This window comes from Eumetopias jubatus, unplaced genomic scaffold, assembly GCF_037043125.1.
Source record: "Eumetopias jubatus isolate StellerSeaLion01/CBP00866 unplaced genomic scaffold, mEumJub1_p1.0 scaffold_3, whole genome shotgun sequence".
Taxonomy (NCBI): Eukaryota; Metazoa; Chordata; class Mammalia; order Carnivora; family Otariidae; genus Eumetopias; species Eumetopias jubatus.
The window spans coordinates 176,050,628-176,072,346 of record NW_028274809.1 but is presented as its reverse complement, the minus strand read 5'-3'; the positions used below and the strand labels follow the sequence as shown (position 1 = coordinate 176,072,346).

The following is a 21,719-nucleotide window of genomic DNA, read 5'->3' as shown; positions in this document are numbered from 1 at the left end:
ATTTCTCCTTTATCCAGCAGCTAATTTGTATTTGTCCAAGACAGACGAGAAAAAAAAAAAAAAGAATGAAAAAAGAAGGTCATTCTGTTTTAGTCTATAAGTTGTCTTGAAGAGTAACTAAAATTTTTTTGATTAAAATAGATGCTCACAATTTAGGTAATCATTGAATGTACCATAGATAGCAATTTTTCTAAAACAAACTCAAAATTGGTCAGGCACATAAAAAATGTATCAAAAAGCTTTATGTTCAAGTAAGCATTTGTTTCTTCAAAACTACTTAAAATTTAGTATTAATAACAACAACAAAAAAAAAGCTCCTGAATTTTTTTAATTTAGAGAGAATAAAAGTAAGGAACAGGAAGTTCTTCCTGGTGGTTAAATAATGAAGCAGATGAACATCTAAATTTCACCCAGGAAATGGGGAAATTCTGGAGTAGCAGACGCTACATCTGCAACAGTACGAACCCAAAACTGAAATCCAGAGGAAGAAAATAGATAAATGGTATTTTGAAAGTTGGTTATATTTCTCAGAGAAAAGTTGTACTCTTATATCCAGATCCATTAAAATTAATCGAACAATGGATTAAAACCCCTAGCAAGTACCTGGTATATAGCAGGCTATCAATAAAGGATATTTCCCTTTCTCTTCTCACATAGCCATGATAACAAAACATCCCACTTAAGTGATAAACACATACTGCATTTAAAATTGGCAATCTATTTAAATGACTGCTCTTGATTCAACTGAGACATCCCATTTCTACCCATGGGCTCCATCCTACCCCACATTCTTGTATCAACTGAATCACAGTCAAGGGTTCAATTAAGTCCCTAAAATCCATCCTGCAATCAGTTCAACATTTTTGACACCTTTCCTTGCCTTGAATTACTCTCATACCTGAATCCCAGGACCTAAATCATACTCCTAGTGTTTATTCCATCTCCAACAAAGGGGTCAATTCCTTCTCTCCAGTGCTTATCAGATTGCAGCCCCCAATAGGTCCAGCATTTCCTAAGCCCTTGGAGTGTCAGTCATGGTCACAGTATTGGGCAGGGATAAGTAAACAGTTAGTACGGACCAACTGTTATGGTGTTTTGTCTTTAGAAAACACCATATTCTGGGGCACCTGGGTGGCTCAGTCAGTTAAGCGTCTGCCTTCAGCTGAGGTAATGGTCCCAGGGTCCTAGGATCGAGCCCCCCATTGGGCTCCCTGCTCGGCAGGAAGCCTGCTTCTCCCCCTCCCACTCCCCCTGCTTGTGTTTCCTCTCTCGCTGTGTCTCTCTCTGTCAAATAAATAAATAAAATCTTAAAAAAAAAAAACACCATATTCTGCTAGTCTTTGCCCACAGTACTTTTTGATCTACTCCTGCCATCAACCCCGCCAAAAGAAGTCCGCTTCTTGTCCCAAGAAGGTCTGATAATTACATAACTGGCAGTGGTACTTACTTGTAGGCCATGCCCCATAAAGTCATAAATTCCAGGTTCGTTTACAGAAGCACCCTAGACAGACTTGCTATATCCTGTTAAAAACATTCCATTGGTAATGATCATCAGGAGAAACTTTTAGCATCTTTAAAAATTTGACCTGATCATTTCTTCTATTCTAAAAATTTCTTAATGTCAATCTGACACTTTATTGTCAGGCACCATTATAGTTCTCACAAAAGGAAGGAGTCTCTTCTATATAGTCTCTTCCTGGCCAGAAAGACCACAATCCAAATATTCCACATAGGTCTTGCCCATCAGTTAAAAACATCTTACCTCCTGGCTTAAATTACTTATATCATTACATAATCGATTCTAGAAGGGCCTGTGGAAAACACCTTACCCATCACTTGGTCTTTCTCTCCAATAACTGCTCTAAGCCATGCAACTAATTGCATCATTCTTCACAGTGGCTAATAGGAAACCCAGAGCCAAAACGTTCAGTCCAGCTCACAAGTGTTGATGCCTCATTCTGTTAAAATGTATGTATTTCATGTCTTAACCTTATACTTGATTTCATGTTATTTTTCCTACTCTTATTTTTTATATTATTTCTAGACTCGGATTAATAGTGCTTTTCCCACTGTTATTTTCAGGCCCATATGGATTTCTGTGCATTGATTTAAACTAGTATAGGAAGAGTGATGATACAAACACATAAAATAGAAATCTATAGGTAACTGAAAACATTTAAGACACTGAACGGCTTGACTTCTTCTGACGCAAATTATTAGCTCCTCTGTGAGTTGTTTAACTCACTCAGATAGAGACATAAAGGGGCCCACAGCATAATGGATTAATGCATTAACAATGAAGTGAGAAGCATATGTCATATGAACAGTCACACACAACATGCAGTATAATTAAGGTTATTCACACAGCCATGAGTTCAAGGTCAATATGGTCCTCTTGTCTATCCGGACTGATTTCAGCTACACGTACAACTTAAAAAATATATGGGAAATACCTTAATAGATTCCAGTTGCAAAAGAAAAAGAAAAAGAAATCCAAATCATTTTGATTCTACCTCTAAAATAATTTTTAATTTACTTCTTTCCATCCGTACTACCACCACTTGTACCTAGAATAGAAGTGTTAAGTGGATACTCTACAGACAAGAAGGGTCTTTGTAAAATGCAAATTGCGGCACTTAGGCTGAAAATTTTCACATGGCTTTCTATTGCTCTTAGGATGAAGTTCAAAATCCTTAACAGCCAAGAAGGCCCCTGTGACTAACCGCTACCTCACTGGGTCACCTCTTCTGCTCTCAGCCATCATTTTTTTTTTAAGATTTTACTCATTTATGAGAGAGAGAGAGAAAACGCATAGAGCGATAGAGAGAAGCAAACTCCCTGCTGAGCAGAGATCCCAACCCAGGGCTCCAACCCAAGACCATGAGATCGTGACCTGAGCCCAGGCAGACTGAGCCACCCAGGTGCCCCTCAGCCATTACTTTCGTAACCAGCTGACATGTTCACAAAGCATGGACCCTGTAAAACAAACACACAGGCAAGAATGACCAATTACACTCAAGCTTTTTCTCTTCCTCTCCGCAGAAGTAACCCACTTGAAACGGGGGTCTGAATTAATTGTTTCCACCTCATTCTCCCACCAATCCTGCAATCTCAATTCTGACCTCACCCCTTTTCAGTTAAGGAAAACATCTGGATAACTGGTGAACTCCTAGTTGTCAAATCCAAGAGACATTCATCCGTTTCTAATCACTCTTGACCTCTTTGTGGGATCCGACATGATGTGCTCCCCAGTTTTCAAAACCGTCCCCTTTCCTTGCCTTCTAGAACACATGGGTTATCTTCTTTCTCCTTGTTTTTAATTATTTGTGTCACCCAGGTTCTGCCTCTCAGTTCTAGCCCTGAGTGACGTTCTACTCCCCCAGGAGATTATCTACACACCTGGTGATCTACAAATCTTCATCTGTGCCACTCTCTCTATTTGGACCCATGCTTCCAACTATCTATTGTGTGTGACACCGTGACAAACCAAAGTAGCCTCAGTACTGACATGCCCAGTGTTGCACCTTCCCTCCTACAGAGTGTCTTCTACTCTGAAAGCTACTTAAGAAACTGGGTATTGGGGCACCTCGGTGGCTCAGTAGGTTAAGCGGCCACCTTCAGCTCAGGTCATGATCCCAGGGTCCTAGGATTGAGCCCTGGTATTGGGCTCCCTGCTCAGTGGGAAGCCTGCTTCTCCCTCTCCCTCTGCCCCTCTGTCCAACTCATGCACTCTTTTGCTTGCTCTCTCTCTCAAATAAGTAAATAAAATCTTAAAAAACAAAAAACTGGGTATCTAGCAATTTTTCCTTCTCCATCTGCTCTATCCACTTTTTAAAGAAGGGCTTCTCTAAGTGCGGTTAAGTAAAAAAATGTCTCAGGGGAATGATACCAATGAGCTAAATCAAAAAACCTTTCCCCTATGTAATAATATACATAGGGGAAATATATAACATAACAAATATAATAAATTTGTTTTCTTAAAAATCAAATAAATCGATTCTCTCAAGGGTAGTACTTCTCAGAACTTTAATCTGCTAATATGTATCATGCCTCTTTAAGACACATGCCTAGGATGCAGTATTCCTCCCAAGCTAGTGAGACACTTTTTGCTGAGAACACTAATTAAACAGCTACCAGAAATAATATGCAGCAGAACACAGTTTGGGTTTGCCAGTTATTCTCCTTGAGGTCAACCAGAGCTCATAAAAACAGCATCCCAAAGACTGATACATGTATAAGCTTCCATGTTGTGTCTAGCAGGAGGCAGCCCTGTAGCATAAATGGGCTCAAAGCACCCCTTCTCAGAGGACTGTTTAGGAGATACTGAGTCTGCCTTCCGCCCATGCTAAATTACTGAGTAATTTCCTGTTCTTTATTTTGATTAATAAGTCAAATGAATTCATCAAATATTGATTAAACACCTGTTCAGTACAAGACACTCCGATAATTATTAAGGATACCAAAAAGGGTTGAATGTGGTTTTGTCCTTCAGGGCTCAGTCTAAGGGGAAACACATTTGTAAAAAATTTAATTAATGTGACAAAGTGCTATGAAGGAAGTACGTACTCAATTCTGTGGGAGCACAGGGAAAGAAATGATTTCCTTTTCCTAGAGAGATAGTGAGGGGGTCAGAGGAGATTTTAACTAGGTAGTTTATAGTCTCCTTACCAACAACAACAACAAAAAAATACAAGATAAGAATATATTCCTAGTTTATAAATAAGAAGCTGAGTTTTTTACGGTTAAATGTATCTAAGTTCACAAAGCTGATGAGCAACAAAACCAACTTGAGCTCAGATTGGCCAGACAAGACCAAAGGAAGAGAAGGTGAAGGAAGAGAAGGTACAAAGTATGAAAAAGTATGTTTCATTGGGGGAAAGCCAAAGCAGGGAGGTATGGCTGAGCTGGAAGGCCAGAGGTGCTTAGCTGTGGGCTGGGGAGGAGGTTGGGGAGCTGGGAAGCCCTGAGAGGTTTCCCTGCTTGCAAGTTAACAAACTGGCATGTTACTGTTTCATTGTCGCTGGCAGAAGACAAGAGACTCACCCAACAGCATGAGCATGGAGCTGGTTACCCCGCTCCGCGGAGGGGCTCTCCAGGGATGCCCGCACCTGTCGCACTCCAGGGGAGGAACACGGATGGGGGGGTGGGGGGTGGTTTTGCCACTTCTGTAGCAAGCCGAGACAATCCTGCTCTTTGTCCTGGAGAAACTCTCCCTCAAGATTGCTCGGTGCAAACAGGAACACAACTGGACAAATGGCCCAAGTAAAGGGTAGTCAGGGCCTTGCATTTTCGGCATGCTTAGTAAACGCATAGAAACAGGACACCGGGGAAGGTGGATGACCTCTCCCAATGGAGGGGGAGGAGAGATGGGAGAGAGTGGAGCCAAGGACAAGAGACTAGAAAAGAAGGCAGGAATCATACAACCGAGAAATTTAAATGCAATACAGGGGAGTTTGAGCTTTTGGCGTAAGCACTAGGAAGCCATGACAGATGTTGTAAGGTGTGTATCCCACACCTGCTGGAATGGTCTGTAGGAGTTGCCAGGTTTGTTCAGATCTCCTCCTTCTCCTTCCCCCACGCAGCTCATCTTCACAGTTAGTGAAAACACTGCCAATTTATAAAGGTGGTCCTCTTTCTAGGATTTTTTTAACTTGCAATCAAGAGACTTGGGTCAGTTTCTCCCCTTGGTGGGGGGAGATATCTGGCAGTCATATTTTCTGCTATAGGAAGGCTGCTTGCAGCAGAAAATAAAATCCTAAAGCCAGAGTAAGAGATCTGTAAACATTCTAGTCTCAATTTTCTTTTTTTTAGTCCATCTGCATCCCTGCCCCTCCCTTGTCTTCAGTGTCCCTCGGGATGTCTCCATGGACTCCCAATGCATTCCTATTTCAGCTTAGCACACTTTTAGTTATGCTTCTGTCTCTTGAATCTGAAGGTATGAACTAGTTTAGAAGGGCAGTGTTCCCAGCTTCATCTCTAGGAACATGATGTTGGAAGCAGGATGGAAAATGGCTTCCAGCAAAGACAAAACTGGAAATGTGACCAACAGACTGTCAATAACAGTCCAAGAGAAAAATGACATTTCCATGTGTCCTTACAGACATGACCATAATTAGGTACTCTGATTCAGAGATGACTTTAAGAAATAGTTCCGGGCTCTGAAGTTAGTTTAGAGCACCTCAGTAGTTCCCGGGATAATCTGTGAGGACCCATTTTACATATGGTAGCTCAAGACCAAAAACTGACCCTTCCAAATAGGGAGAAAGCATATGATGCCAAAGAAGAAGGGCCCAAATCATGAAGAGTCTACAGGAAAGTCAGGATCATTAGGATGAAGAACAACGGGATTGCCTGTTTTTATTGACTGCCCTCGGACTCAAGCCCAGTAGCCCTGAAGGATTATTACACAGAGAAGCTCAGGATAGTACGACTGCAAGGGCTTCACCTCAGTGTTCCTGTGTAAATCACATACATAATCACAAATCACAAAGTAAATTAAAAATTCTAATTCATTTGTAAAAATCATCTTTGTCAAGAATTCAAAAGACACAGAAATTTGTGAAGTATATTTTTACTTCTAAACTCTTTCCCATCTCTCCCCCCTTCCATTGGGAGAGGTCATCCACCTTCCCCGGTGTCCTGTTTCTATGCGTTTACTAAGCATGCCGAAAATGCAAGGCCCTGACTACCCTTTACTTGGGCCATTTGTCCAGTTGTGTTCCTGTTTGCACCGAGCAATCTTGAGGAAGAGTTTCTCCCAGGACAAAGAGCAGGATTGTCTCGGCTTGCTACAGAAGTGGCAAAACCACCCCCCCCACCCCCCCATCCGTGTTCCTCCCCTGGAGTGCGACAGGTGCGGGCATCCCTGGAGAGCCCCTCCGCGGAGCGGGGTAACCAGCTCCATGCTCATGCTGTTGGGTGAGTCTCTTGTCTTCTGCCAGCGACAATGAAACAGTAACATGCCAGTTTGTCAACGTGCAAGCAGGGAAACCTCTCAGGGCCTCCCAGCTCCCCAACCTCCTCCCCAGCCCACAGCTAAGCACCTCTGGCCTTCCAGCTCAGCCATACCTCCCGGCTTTGGCTTTCCTCCTCCTAATTTAACTCAAGTCTCTCTACTATTAATGGTACTTTGTGCACTTTGTTTTGGGGTATATTCATACATAAACTGATACTCCTGTGTGTCTGTATTTTTTTTCTTTTGGTCAGGCTACAGTTTGTTTTTTTCCTTTCATAAATGTTGTAAAAGCCATTTGTCTGTTCTAATTTGGTTAGATAGCTTTTCCTCTCCCGTTTTAATGTCCACATGTGATTTTCCATAATTTATCATTCAATAGATATTAATAGATATTTACATTAGCTGCAGTTTTTTCCATGCAATGTATACATACATATGTACATGTGTATACATATATACATTTATGTGTGTGCATGTATGTGTGTGTGTGTGTGTGTATATATATATGTTTATCCAGTTACTTTGTTGGAATACTTTCCTATAAATTGGAATCTCTAGGCAAAGGGTATACAAAATTTAAATTTTGATTGATAACTGCAGAATTTCCCCAAATGTACAGACAGTCATCATCAGGGATCCTGCTCAGTAACTGTCGATGAGTGCTCTATTTCCTACAATCATGGGAACATTAGATATCACCATTTTTAATCCTTGACAATGTGATATTCATAAGAAATTAGGTTTCTTCTGTTAATGCTGAGCTCAAGCATCTTCCATATCCTTATTAGTCATTTATATCATTTGAATTTCGTCTTTAAGTTCTTTTTTCATTTCCCTTGGAATATTAGTGTCTTTGTTGCCAATGTATAAGCGCTCACTTGTGATTAAGGATGCTAACCTTTGGACAGCTGTGCAGTACAGATGCAATGCCATACGGTTTCTCCCCCATTGATTTCACTACAAAGTTTATATTTTTTGATCACACACAAGTTAAGTATTCAGATATCATGTTCTTTTTTTTTTTTAAGAACGGCAAAGAAAAATCACTGAAGGATTTAACACAAGAAACAAAGATGAGATTTGAGTTTTACTGGGCAATCAACTGGGAGGCAACTGGGAAGTGGGCTGGTAAGAACCAACAGCAGACGCGGACCAATCGGGTAATGGAGACATGAAAAAGCACCAGATGAAAGCCCAGTGGTGGCAATGGGAGTGCGTACAGAACTTACAGGGGCATCCGTGAAACACAATCTAGAGAACGTGGCAACTCGTTGAGTTGGCAGAGTGGGTTGAATTAAACTCCTGTGTTATTAGGAGGTGTTATCAAGTCACATTTCTAACTGAACCCGAAAGAACGAGGCACCACCAACGCCCTTCATAAAAGAGGTGAAGGGAAAGGGAGGGAAAGGAACAGTTAATAAAAGCATAATCACGAGGCAGCTGAATGTGAGTAGAGAAATCACCATTGATTGGAACTTCTGAAAACGTTTATAAATTGACTATAGAACAGATTTATGTTTCAACACATTTTAATTACAAATCAAATATTCTCTGAAAGCTCTGGGTTTAAATATTTAAAGTATATCAAGTTTTGTCATAGAGGATCCTGGAAGGAAATATATCGGGACTTTTAAATAGGATTATTTAAGAAAATATTTATAAAGGGAAGGGCAGAGGAAGACTGTAAGAGATACTGCAGTACCCCCCAACCCAAGCTAGTAACTGTGGAGAAGAAGGTGCTACTACCTCTTAGGGGGCAGGAAAATAAAGTATTTACCAGAATCCAGAGAGAGCTGTGAGGTCACCTGCCAAGAACTGGTGCTTAAAGGGATGGAACCAGCCTGCAGCTACTCTTGTAGGGTGAGACCAGCACAGTCCACCTGCCCAGTCTCCTCTCAGCCACTGCCTCCCTCCCTCCCACTGCCAGAGGCAAGAATGCCCACTGATTGCCCGCTTACTACCCAGACACAGAGCAGAGTGGGGCGTCTACCTGGAGGGGCAGAGACTTGCCAGCACACCGCACCTTTGTGTCTTTCACGTGGAAGGAAAGTTCTTATCCCCAACACAGGGACACACAAAGACCCATCAGCACTATGACATGCAAAAACACGATAAAACGCAGCAGAGAATTATCTCCTACTCACCCGCAGAATTCAGTGAGATACTGTAGAACCCATCCCTGCCAGCAGTCACTCAGCATCCTTCCAGGCAAAGTAACACCCTCTGGATCTTCACTGAATTCACTTAAATGACAATATTTTGTAAAAGACCAGTCTTTAGTTCTTAAACTATGTAACAGGAATAAACAAAGTTGAATTTACCACAGAATTGAAGGATAAATAATAAACTATTAACTAAAATAAGGAATGATAACATGGACTATGGCTCCTAGAGTACAGGATTAATACCATGAGGGTGAGTGAAGGGAGAAAAATATTTAACACTTTGGTATTTTATGAACATGAAGAAAAAGGGATTTCTATGATTTCTTTGCCTGCTCCCTGATCCAGCATAAAGAATTGTTTAAATGTACCAAAAAAAAAAAAACCATGTGTAATAGAATGAACTAGGTAGCATTTTGTAGAGAATGGTACTATTTAGTTTTTTCCCCATACCATGTGGTCCTCAAGAACCCCTGAAAGGGAAAAGAAAAAACCTCTATCACCATTCCTGTGAGGAAAGAAAATATTTTCTGAGAAGTTGAGTTGTTTGCTAAAGGTCACATAGCTAGTAAGTGATAGAGTCAAGACTAATCTACGTCAAAAACTGTAAGTTCATTGTTATTCACTAAAATACGTGACCATGGGCGCCTGGGTGGCTCAGTTGGTTAAGCGACTGCCTTCGGCTCAGGTCACGATCCTGGGGTCCTGGGATCGAGTACCGCGTCTGGGCTCCCTGCTCAGCGGGGAGTCTGCTTCTCCCTCTGACCCTCCCCCCTCTCGTGCGCTCTCTCTCTCATTCTCTCTCTCAAATAAATAAATAACAATCTTTTAAAAAATAAAATATGTGACCATAATCCGGGATAAATTATAAAGTAAAATGTTTTCTCCTGTTTATTCCATGGCAACATTTCAATGCTTTGTCATACCTAATATTCTTCCTCGTCTTGCATGTAAGGTATCTCCAAAGTTGAGTAGAATGTTAAATATTTAATAACCTGAAGCTTATCTGTGCCCCTGAACTTATAAAAGTAAAAAGTAAAATTTAGTTTTGTAACTAAAGCACTTTAACTATACAAACACAGATCCTCATACCTTCACCTGACAAACAGGACCCTGAAGGACTCCTGGATTCCTCAGCTTTTTCAATCTTTCCATGTTATTTCCATTTCCTTCACCTTTTAAGTTGATCAAAAAACTTTGTTAAAAATGACTTTTTCTTCCCCCAGGGTGAAATGTATTCCAAGCCTGGTGAGAACAGACTATTAATCTCTTCATTTTATTGACCTACTTCAGTTTCAGCTCATTAAACACAGACATTTTCAATGATCAAAAGAAAATGAACCAAATGTAACTTGCTACAACCTTACTAAATAAGAGAGTTGTTCAAAAGGCAAATAAATCTGAACAGGTAATTTAATATTGACAATCTTCCATTTAAAGAATATACATGTAATGAACAAGGACATCCAGAAATGATGTTTACATTCCTTTGATCAATGAAGGCACAGTCTTGTGCTTGTTATCAGACTCCTTCTCGGTTCTTACCCTCTCTCAAAAAAGGATGTTAAAGAAATCATGAACTAAAGTCCCTTGAAACTGTAAGACAAAGAAAAGCAAAAAACTATGAGCTCTAAAAAGATAGCTGCAAAGATTACTTAATTATATTGCCTATATGCAATTACAAAAGCTAAGATAAATTTGGTTATCATAGCACAGTAGGAGAGGAAACTAGTCATTCAAACCCATTACCCTAATAAGAGTAATAAACAATTTATAAAACAAGAAATGTTAACTGCCTTCTAAATATAACTGAATTTGAAACACAAATTTAAGTTCATAGCTAAACCATATCGAAATATGCATGTCTCATTAGCACTGACTTAAATAATCCTTCTATTTAGGTAGAATTTCCTAATACCTTTCTCAGATACCCTAATAACCAACTACACTTCATACAGGAAAAAAAAAAGGTTTTTTTCAAAGTATCATTGAAAGAGGGTCTAAAGACTAGGTATTTCTAAAATCGGAATTGTCAGAAATACTTTGGAGACAGATTTTACCTGCTACCACATATCATGATTTGTGATTTAGCAGCAATTATTTTTTTGCTTATTCTGAAAGGCCTGGTCTCTCTACTTGGTCTGCAGGGAGTCTGTACCCCAGGCTGGTATCTTGTAACAAACCATCTTCCTAGCTCAGGAATAATTCCATAGATAAGTGATATGTGCTTTATTGCCGACACGGAATTAACAAGGGTGGGAAATGAAAAAAGTGAATCATTTTCTAGTTCCTTACTATTAATTTCCTCACAGAAAGAAACCACTTTGCAAAAAAAAAAGGGGGGGGTGGAGGATGAAAAAAATCAAATAAAACACAAACCCACCAATCCAGAGCCAAATATAAATTACATTTGGTCAACTTATATTTCTCCATTCTCCCAACAACGGACGAATTAATGCTCAAAGTCAGATCAGTCACTGTCTCCATGATGATAAAAACTATGTAAATGAATCCCTTAAATGTTAAACAATCTTCCTTTCCTTGCAGGACTTTTGAGGAAACTTTCTTCCAGACATTTCTTTGGCAATTCATTTATTCTGTTTTAAAAATACTGGATAATGTAGATAAAAATTATTTTAAGTTTAAACTTAAAAGGGCTGGATCACTTTCTAGAATTTGTGGCAGAGGTACATAAGAAAATACTGACTCCTCGAAAATAATTTACTCAACAACACAACTGAGCCCAGGTCAGAAGATTTTTTAAAACCTCGCCCCCTCATTTCCCATTTCCCATATCTGTTAATATTCAGCATAGAAAACAGAAGTAAACACAAGAAGCTGAGTCTGTTGGGTAAGTACACATATAAGATTAATTCTACAAATCAAAATTTATTTAATTTTGGCCTAATCCCAGAACATTAAGATACACCGGTCACAGACCCTACTCTCAAACAGCCTACAGTCAAGCAGAGGGAAAGAAATATATTCAAAATTAGCATTACTGCTTTGAGTGCCTACTTATATGAGAAATAACTAAGTACTGATCTATACGCGGTAGGTTTGAGGATTTCAGGGCTGATCAAGGCCAGACAGGACCTCGAGACTGTGGTAGGACACGTGGAGCTTTATTTAAGAGGCACTTTGACAGCCTGCATCAGGAGGGATGTCCCTCACAGTAAGAGACCTTCCGGAGAAAATAATGCAGGGCCTCTGCCTAGAAGAGGACGATCACAGGAAACGCCCAGGACAGAGGGGAACAGCAGAAGGGGCTCGTGTATCTCGGATCTCGGTGTGATGGCTTAGCAGCATGATGGGAAGTCTCTGAGTCAGAGAGCTTCAAGGGGCAGCAATGGCTTGGGTCTTCCATAGCCCCCAAGAGCGTTTTAGCCATGACTAACAGATGTCGGGTGCAGTTTTGTGGAGTAGGCAAAGCAAGCAGGCTCTAAGTGACTAAAAATATGCTGATTTGAGCTATATTTTAAAAGCAACTGGATGTGTAAAAATTTGAGTTTGGTACTAGAGGGCTTTGGGCTAATGGTCCCAACCTGATGTGAAGAAGTAAAAAACACAGGTGTCAATCTTTAACCCATTTACAAAACACCAGAAAACTTTAAAAATATCATGATATAGGGATAGCAGAATCTTGGATAGACTGACTATCCATCTGTGGACTGACTTCTAGAGTTTCACTTAACAATCTGAGAGGTTCAAAAGATGTAGCAAATTCTTCAACTATTTCAGTTCTTATTCCAAGTCAGACACTGCTCTAGGCAGCAGATATTCCTCAGTGAATAAGGTAGCCAACTGTACTGGCTACCTAATTTATAGGGCCAGAGCCAAATGAGAATGCAGGACTCTGGTCACACTTCAAGATGTCAAGAGCAGAACATTAAACCAAGCATGGGGCCCCTTTGACAGTGGGACCTTGTGTGAGTGCACCGGTCACACGCCTGTGAACCTGGCCTTTCTTCAACATCCTTTTTTGGGAGAGGGTAAGAACCGAGAAAGAGTCCAATAACAAGCACGAGGCACAACAGACATGTTCTCTATTCTCATCATGCACACAATCTAGTGATGACAGAGCAACAGTAAAAAGAAAGAAAAAGCATAGGGCACCATGAAAGAAAAAAGGGGATTCTACAGTAATAATTGGAGGACCATAGTTCAGTGAACTTTGAGAAAAGCCTCTCTGAAGAGCTGACATTTCAACCGAGACCTGAGCCAGTCAGCTATATAACCTGCATGTGTGAAGGAGCCATAGGTTGGAGAGTTTGTGCCAATGATTCTCAAACAGGTAATGCAAAGAGTTACTGGTGGTTATTTCTGGATGGTAAATTTTGCTTTCTTTATACTTTTCAGTACTTTGAATTTTCAAGAGAATAAGTATTCTTTCATAAAAACATGAAAGTACAAAATCTCATTTTCCTTCTATAAAAGTGCATTATGCATTCAACTTACATAGCAACCATATGTGAACTTGATATGGCTAATCAAAGACCTAGAGGGGATTATGCTAAGTGAAATAAGTCAGACAAAGACAAACACTGTATGTACTGGATGATTTTACTTATATGTGAAATTTTTAAAAAAAATGAAAAGACAAAACAAAGAGAAACAGACTCATGCATACCGGAAACAAACTGTTGGTTACCCAAGTGGGAAGGGGCTGGGGGAGGGATGAAACAGATAAAGGGGATTAAGATTTTACAGTTTTAAAATATATAAGTCATGGGGCTATAATGTACAACTTGGGGAATATAGTCAATAATACCGTAATGATTCTTTGGTCTTACGGTCACAGATGGTAACTAGACATTGTGGGGATCATTTCATAATACATAAAATACCAAATCACTATGATGTACACCTGAAACTAAAGGATATTGTATGTCAATTATACTTCAATAAAAAATTAAAATTTAAAATCTTAAAAACAGTTTTTAAAAGAAACAATAAGCGTGAACAGGAATGTGAAGAAAAGGGAACACTGGGGCACTGCTGGTGGGAATGCAAACTGGTGTAGCCACTGAGGAAGACAGTATGGAGGGTCCTCAGAAAATTAAAAATAGAACTGCCCTATGATCCAGTAATTGCACTACTGGGTATTTAATCCAAAGTATATGAAAACAGTATTCAAAGAGATACATGCACCCCTATGTTTATTGTAGCATTATTTATAATAGTCAAACTATGGAAGCAGCCCAAGTGTCCATCAATAGATGATTGGATAAAGAAGAGGTGATATTATATATGTATGTACACACACACACACACACACACACACACACACACACACACACTGCAATATTATTCAGCCAGATAAAAAGAATGAAATCTTGCCATTTGCAACAACATGGATGGATCTAGAGAGTATGATGTTAAGTGAAATAAGGAAAGACAAATACCGTATCATTTCACTCATCTGTGGAATTTAATAAATAAAACAAAGAAGAAAGAAAAAAGAGAGACAAACCAAAAAAAAAAAAAAAAAAAACCAAACTCTTAACTATAGAGAACAAAGAGAGGGTCACCAGAAAGGTGGGGGCGGGGGGGAGGAATGGATGAAACAGGTGAAGGAGATTAAAAGTAAACTTATCTTGGGGGCCTGGGTGGCTCAGTTGGTTAAGCAACTGCCTTCGGCTCAGGTCATGACCCTGGAGTCCCGGGATCGAGTCCCGGGATCGAGTCCCACATCGGGATCCCTGCTCAGCAGGGAGTCTGCTTCTCCCTCTGACCCTCCCCCCTCTCATGCTCTCTGTCTCTCATTCTCTCTCTCTCAAATAAATAAATAAAATCTTTTAAAAAAAAAGAGTAAACTTATCTTACTGAGCACTGAGTAATATATGGAATTGCTGAATCACTATATTGTACACCTGAAACTATATAATACTGTATCTTAACTACACTGAAATTAAAATAGAATAGAATAAAATAAATAATTTTTAAAACAACAGAATAATAACATTTTTTTTAAAAGCTGTCCCATATACTGTGACTTGGAGAAGAATGACTAATCACCTTAGGGTGATTTTTAACAGTGACATTAGTGAAATTTGAAATTTCTAAAGCTGAAAAGAGGAAGAATTGAGGACACAGTTGGTGTTGTCTTTTCTTCTAGTTGAAGGTCAGGCTTTTATAAAAGGTAGATATGGAAAATGACTACTCTCTATTAAAAGTAAAGCTATTGTCACTTAACCAACCAGATCAGGCACCGCATTCACAGATAATCTATTCCAACAAAGCATATGACCAAAGTCTCTCATGACCCCATTTTAAGGTTTATGGTTTCTTCAACAGTTATACCAAGAGGCCACTGATTTATAAATCATTTCTGCTTAAGAGAGGCCTCTGTTTGTTGGACTGTTGCTATGCGTGTTATACTGGTTAATGACAAAATAAATATTATAGACTTAGAAGTCTTCTTATCAAACCTGGAAAGTAAATTGTACACACACACACACACACACACACACACACGATAAAAATCCATATTCCAGAAAGTTCTGGACAAGCGTGAAACTGGCTGGGGGGAGGACAGAATAATTATAAATGCTCTTCTTAAGTTCTCCAAACTGCACCTCTCCTAAAGCCAATTATACAAATACAGGATGTTGGACACTTGGCATAAAGGAACTTAAACTGTGGGATGGAGAGCGGATGGGGACACGCACAACATTTATACTTGCTAATAAGCTGAGTATGAGGAACTGGGGTGTGATTAGTGCAATTCAGGCCCCTGACGGACAGTCATACTCTGTGGCCTTAAAGTAGAAGATCATACTCTCTGTCCTACCAGTAAGGGTCACTGAAGGCCTGGGTAAAAATGACACACCTGATTCTCACAGCCATCAACACACACTCGATTTCGCAGAGGAGAAAGTGATATGCTTCCCTGACACTGGAACTAAGTCTTGATGTTCACAAGTCAACACAGACAACTTGCACAGACTCAGAAAGTAATGATGGGACAAAGCCCCTAGAGACCTGAGTGTGGCAGGAGAGCCACCAGGATACTCTGCAACCTCAAAAATGACTCAACAGCCACCTTCTCTTGACCAACAAGAGGCCTGCTGCTTCTTCCGTAATGACCACTATCCCCACCTTAACCCTCCTAGCACCTAAGCAAGTTATAAAGACCCCCAATTCCTGAACTGCCCTGCTTCATCCAACAGTCTTGATACCACCCAGCACAAGCCCAAATCTTCAAAAAAGCCCCTCCCAGGCAGCCCTTCACCAGGACCCGCAGAGTTCCTGCGGCGAGTGATGGCCCTTGCTGCAGCAAGCAACACAAACCTACTTTGTTTGATTATAGGGCTATTTCTGGTGGGTTTTGGTGGATGGGCTTCAACACAGGGCCATCCTGATATTAATAATCTGCCCCAACATCAGTCCCTTTTATGGCTTTGGAAATGTGATCACCACAACTACGTTGCTCAAGTAGCAGAAAGGGCTAAATGCATGAGAAACAAGAGTCCCGATTTGAGATTACTATCAATGAATGCCTATGGCCACCAGCCAGTTAACTGTATAAATCCCTAAGCCGCCCTAGAGGCGCTACTTGGCCACCCTGAATCCGGTGGTAGTAGAAGCAGTTGCTACGGGCTCTGCGGCGAGCAGCAACACAGGGCTGTTCCGTAGTTTCCAGGAGTTCACGGAAATACACCTATGTATTTATACAGGTATTTACCATAACCTAATATAAACCATTTTAGATAGGTTTCTTTCTTATAGCTTCTATTAGCTCATGAACAGAAACAAAAGATTCACTATAACCTAATACATTCCATTTTGAATAGATGCTTATTTCCCAATTTTGAAAACAATCATTTGTGACAAAAAAAAACCTATTTATTATAAAAAAATTTTCTGATGTATAAAGATCTAAAATGAAAATGTCACCCTTAAAGGCCACGTCTAGGTAAAAATCAACACACTATTTTAAATAAAAAACTGTAATGACAACAGCGCATTTTGTGAGCACTTACTATGTGCCTGGATTTGTGCTATTTTGCACACACACACATTATTTCATTTCATCTATGCAACAACTGCTTAAGAACTAATATTCCCATCTTACAGATGACAAAACAGAGGTTCGAAGAGGATAATCAATTAACCAAGGTCCCACACCTACAAGGGGCAGAACCAAGTTTTGAAACCCAATGTCTGTAATTCCAAATTCCAAGGTCACCAGGTAGATTGTTTGTGGTGGGGGTGAGAATGAATCAACATTCTCCTTGAAGCAATTATAAGACTGGATCATAAGGAAAGCAGTTAAAAAAATAAAACTATACAGCACTAAAGTGTCCTTTAGTATTAGAATTTGCCACATCAAGTTTATTTTTATTATCCCATTTTTGGGCAAAAGCTACCAAGAAAAAGTTACTTTTCACACACTACTCCTTGTACCAATGAACATCCACTTTTTTAAAGTTGGTCGTTGGTATATATACCAACTGGTATATAAATTACCTGAATATAGTCTTGGATTTTTTTATGAGCTTCTCCTTTCTGAATTACCTTCTTGAAAAAGGGAAAGAATGCAAGTGTGAACAATGCATGTGTGAAGAGAATTTCAATGGGAAGGCATTATTCCTCCTCCCAATAAATAAAATAAAAATAAAAGGACCTTTAAAAGACACTTTCACTAAGTTTTTTTTCTGAATAAAATAAACAAGAGCAAAGGGCACCTTGACTACTACTTAGGAAATAAAATCAGAATGCAGGGAAATCTGTAATTCTAATCACATTTACACCTTCTCTCCTTTTTTACATTTCTCATCCAACATCCTAAGGAGCTCAATAGGGCTTAAAAGAATTGGAGCAGGGTAGAGAACAAAGGTGAAGAGAATCTCAGAAATGACTTGAATGGCTGTTCTCACCATTTTAATAATTCCAAATTAGGTAACATAGTTTTCAAATGATGTAAAAGTCACAAATGTAGGGAAAAAACTATAAAAAGGTGTTCTACCATATTATAAAAACGGGATTCTGACTAGACCTCTCAGGAATTAACCACTTGTAGACAGTAAATGAAGAAAGCACAAAACACACACACGCCTTTCAAGGAAACAGGTATCAAATTTAAAGTTTGGGTTTTTTGTTTGTTTGTTTGTTTTGTTTTGTTTTCTTAGAGGGAGGAGGGATAGAGGGAGGGGGGAGAGAGAATGTTAAGCAACCTCGGATCTCAGGACCCTGAGATCACAACCTGAGCCGAAATCAAGAATCCGGCGCTTAACTCACTGAGGCACCCAGGCGTCCCTAAATGTGTTAGCTTTAGTCAGTGAAAGCCCATGTGCCAAATAAATACATTTATTACAAGGAATATCAATATTTGTATTCTTAAGTGGATATGACCACTTAAATATTAACTATTGTTCTCTCTTGAGATTGAGGATAATGTTGGAAAATAAGATACCCAACTGCTATACTCAATCAAGCTAAATGTTATAGGTCATATATAAATACAAAAACAAAGCAGAGCAGTTACGAAGCGCATCGGACCTGTGGTTTATTCAATTTGGGAATGAGATTGTTATAGTGGGAAGAAGAGAAGCATCAATGTCAAAAGAAATAGTTTAATATTTCATTTAATTATTCAAATAAAGCAATCACTAACAATATGGAGAGAAGAATGATTCTAATCAAGGTGATTCTAATTCAGAATAATACTTTTATGTGACTTTTTCTTAATGCAAATATCAACAGAATTTGGCCCTTCTTTTCACCAGCTCCCCTGATTTCCCTAAGAGTGCAACCCCACACAGCCCCTTTCGTGGGTACTGCTAGGATTCCTCCGTCACCTTAAGCCACAGATAAAGGAAGATACTAGCAATGGGGAAGCAATCCAGAATGTTATAGAAAAGAAGGTGCTTCCCATCGTGGCTCTTTTTCAGGGGTCATATGTATCAAATGCAAATAAGGACACCATTTCCTTCTCTGTAGGGCAGAGCTTCCCTTTACATCCTGGTAAAAAGGCATACCAGTGATTGATACTCTGGAAGGCTCCTCTTCCAAAGAGATGAAATACACACAAGGTTCTAGAAATGTAAACACCTAATCAGTGTGTTACATTCAGCAGGTACCAGAAATACTGAGCTATGAGAAGCGCAGGGAAATCAAGGCCTTACTGGGGAGCTGTCAACGTTTCTTGAATATATCAGCCAAAATTATGCCATTTGTGGGGTAAAATCTAATAATGCAGCTCAATGCCTTCACCCTGTTCCCGTCCCCAACACAACTCCCACCTTAGTAGTATTAGCTACTGATAAGTAAGGTTCAGTTTTGTTTTGTTTTGAATAAAAAGAACGCACTGATAACACAAGAATAGGTTTTAAGGGGGTACTGCTGTTTGAGGAGAGAATTGCCCTAAGCTGAGAATATCAACTATTTTGTTTCAAGTAGTATAGGAAAAGCACCTAGTACTGAATAGGCATTCAAATAAATACTTGAAATATTTCAAATATTAGAGACGGGTCATGTAAACTAAAATGGATTCAATGTTCCCAAACGCTCAGATTTTCCTCGCAAGATGACTGGAGAACAGGGGTCACAACCAGCAAAACCATCAAGCAAGACAGCTGCAGCTCCATAGTGCTAAGAGCAAGTCTTTTCGCCCTAAAAACTCAGGCAGAGGATGTATTTTGGACCCAAGCATCCTCTACAAATTCTTTATTTAACCAATAAGCTCACAGCATTCGTCTGTGTGTTGACTTCATAGACAGGGTGCATTGCTCCAGTAAGATCTTAGCTTCAAACACCTGCTATTGCCTTTGACAACTAAGACCTAATCTTCCAGGCCAAATGAAAACTAGAAATCCCTCCAGCAAAAGGAAATTTGCGCAGTAGGAGTGGGGAGCAACGGGTAAAGGTGCAGGCAAACGGCGCTTACAAGAAGCAGAATCTACACCGGCTACATTCACCGTATTCTTTCCCCTTCAATCTCCGGTTATAGGTCTCATCCATGTTTAGTGAGCGGCTTCCCGATACGTTCAATTTGATCGCCTGTTGCTGTCACACCTTTCAGGGGTTGAAACTACCCAGGGGTCTGAGAGACACACTGGGTAGTTCAGGTTCCCGCAAGGAGGGCTTGGTGCTAGGGCGCAGAGAGGCGGCTAAGAGTCACGCCAGTGTGGGTGTACGGGTCCGAGTCCTAATTTAAAAGGAGACCAGTTGCCCTTGTCAATGCCCCGTTCAGCAAAAGAGAAGAACACAGGTTTGTATTTTTAGCATCAAACTTGGAGCGACCAACCCAACTCTGTCCACCACACGAGAAAGCAGCAAACCGAGGCCCCCCGGCGGGGCAGTGGTGAAATTCCCACTCGCAACAGAAACGCAGTCAGGCCGCGCTGTCCCCAGCTGTCAGCTTTGCCGGCCCCTTCCAACGCATCAGCAGGGACTAAAGGAGCCAGCGCGGGCAGCAAACGCCCGGAGCCCAGCTTAGCCGCAGGCGCAGTCAGGGAGTACCCGCAGCTGCCCTGCGCTCGGGATGTTCACACCGAGCTTCCCCAGAGGCCTCCCCAGGGTTCACCCTGCCCGGCCCGAGCGCCTGAAAGGTCATCTTCCCACGAACGGCCACCCCGAGAGCCCGGGGAGCGCGGAGTCGGCGCTCAGGACGCTCCCGGCCCGTGGCGCCCTGCGCCCGCCAGCCGCGCCTCACCTGCCCGCGGCGAATCCGGCAGCCCCTTGACAGCTCCCACCAGGCGCCACTGGAAAAGTTTCCGAACTTCTTCGCAGCTCTGCACGCCCTCGCTCCGAGTAGCCCCAGCAAGAGCCAGAAGGAGGAGACAGCAACAGCCCGCGCGCCAGGTCTGTGCGTCCATCATCGGTGTCCTTGTCGCCCCTTCCCACGTAGTGGACCCCACTCTCCCCGCGCGCCCTGCGTTGCAGGCGCTGGAAAACGCTCGGCGGTCGCGGTTCCTAAAAGGTGCAAGCTGGAGGCAGGCGTTCCGGGGCCGTTCTGGGACGCCGGCTTCACCTGGGGGCACTTGGCTTTCTCCCGAGGAGCCCCGAGGCTGAGACACCGGAGTTCTCGAGCAGAGAGCCGCAAGGTCTCCTTCTCCGGCGGGGGCGAGTTGGCGCTGCACCAGCGAGGAAAACGGCTCGAGCCGCACGGAGCCCGCCAGCATCCGGCTCTGGCCACCCGCGCTGTAGCCGCGGGCTCAGCCGGCAGCGGCCAACCTGGGACGCGCCACCCCGCCGCGCTCCGCGGGCAAGCCCCGCCCCTCCACGTTCCGCCCCGCGCCCAGGCTCCGCCCCCACGCCACGCCCCCGGCGCGCCGCCCGCGGGCCCTCCCGCCTTCCTGCTGTCAACGCGGCCCCACGCAGGACAGAGCTCGGAGCGGCGCTGCCTGCATGGAGGAAACAGATAAATAAAACGAAAGCCCGTCCGCCGCGCCCTCCCGGTCCTTCCCGAAAAGCAACGGTCTGATGAGAACAAGAGCGAGTGTGTGAAGAGGCTCAGAGAAGATAGAGATTAGAAACACGAACCGGAAGTAGGATGAAATATTCGACTGGAATTCGAGGTCTTCAGTACATGGGAATTTGTATCGAAATTGCATGAAATGGGATCTGGGCACAATCCAAGGGCAAAAACTTTACAG

The 21,719-nt window shown here is 41.6% G+C and overlaps 1 protein-coding gene across 1 annotated transcript in view; it reads right to left on the bottom strand.

The window, feature by feature from the left end:
• Positions 1–20,942, bottom strand: part of GPC5 (glypican 5) — a 649,065-nt gene extending 628,123 nt beyond the window's left edge. Inside the window, exon 1 of the mRNA XM_088021980.1 lies at positions 20,777–20,942. Within this exon, the coding sequence (XP_087878106.1) occupies positions 20,777–20,942 (166 nt within the window). The remainder of the gene's footprint in view (positions 1–20,776) is intronic.
• Between the last annotated feature and the right edge of the window lie 777 nt (positions 20,943–21,719).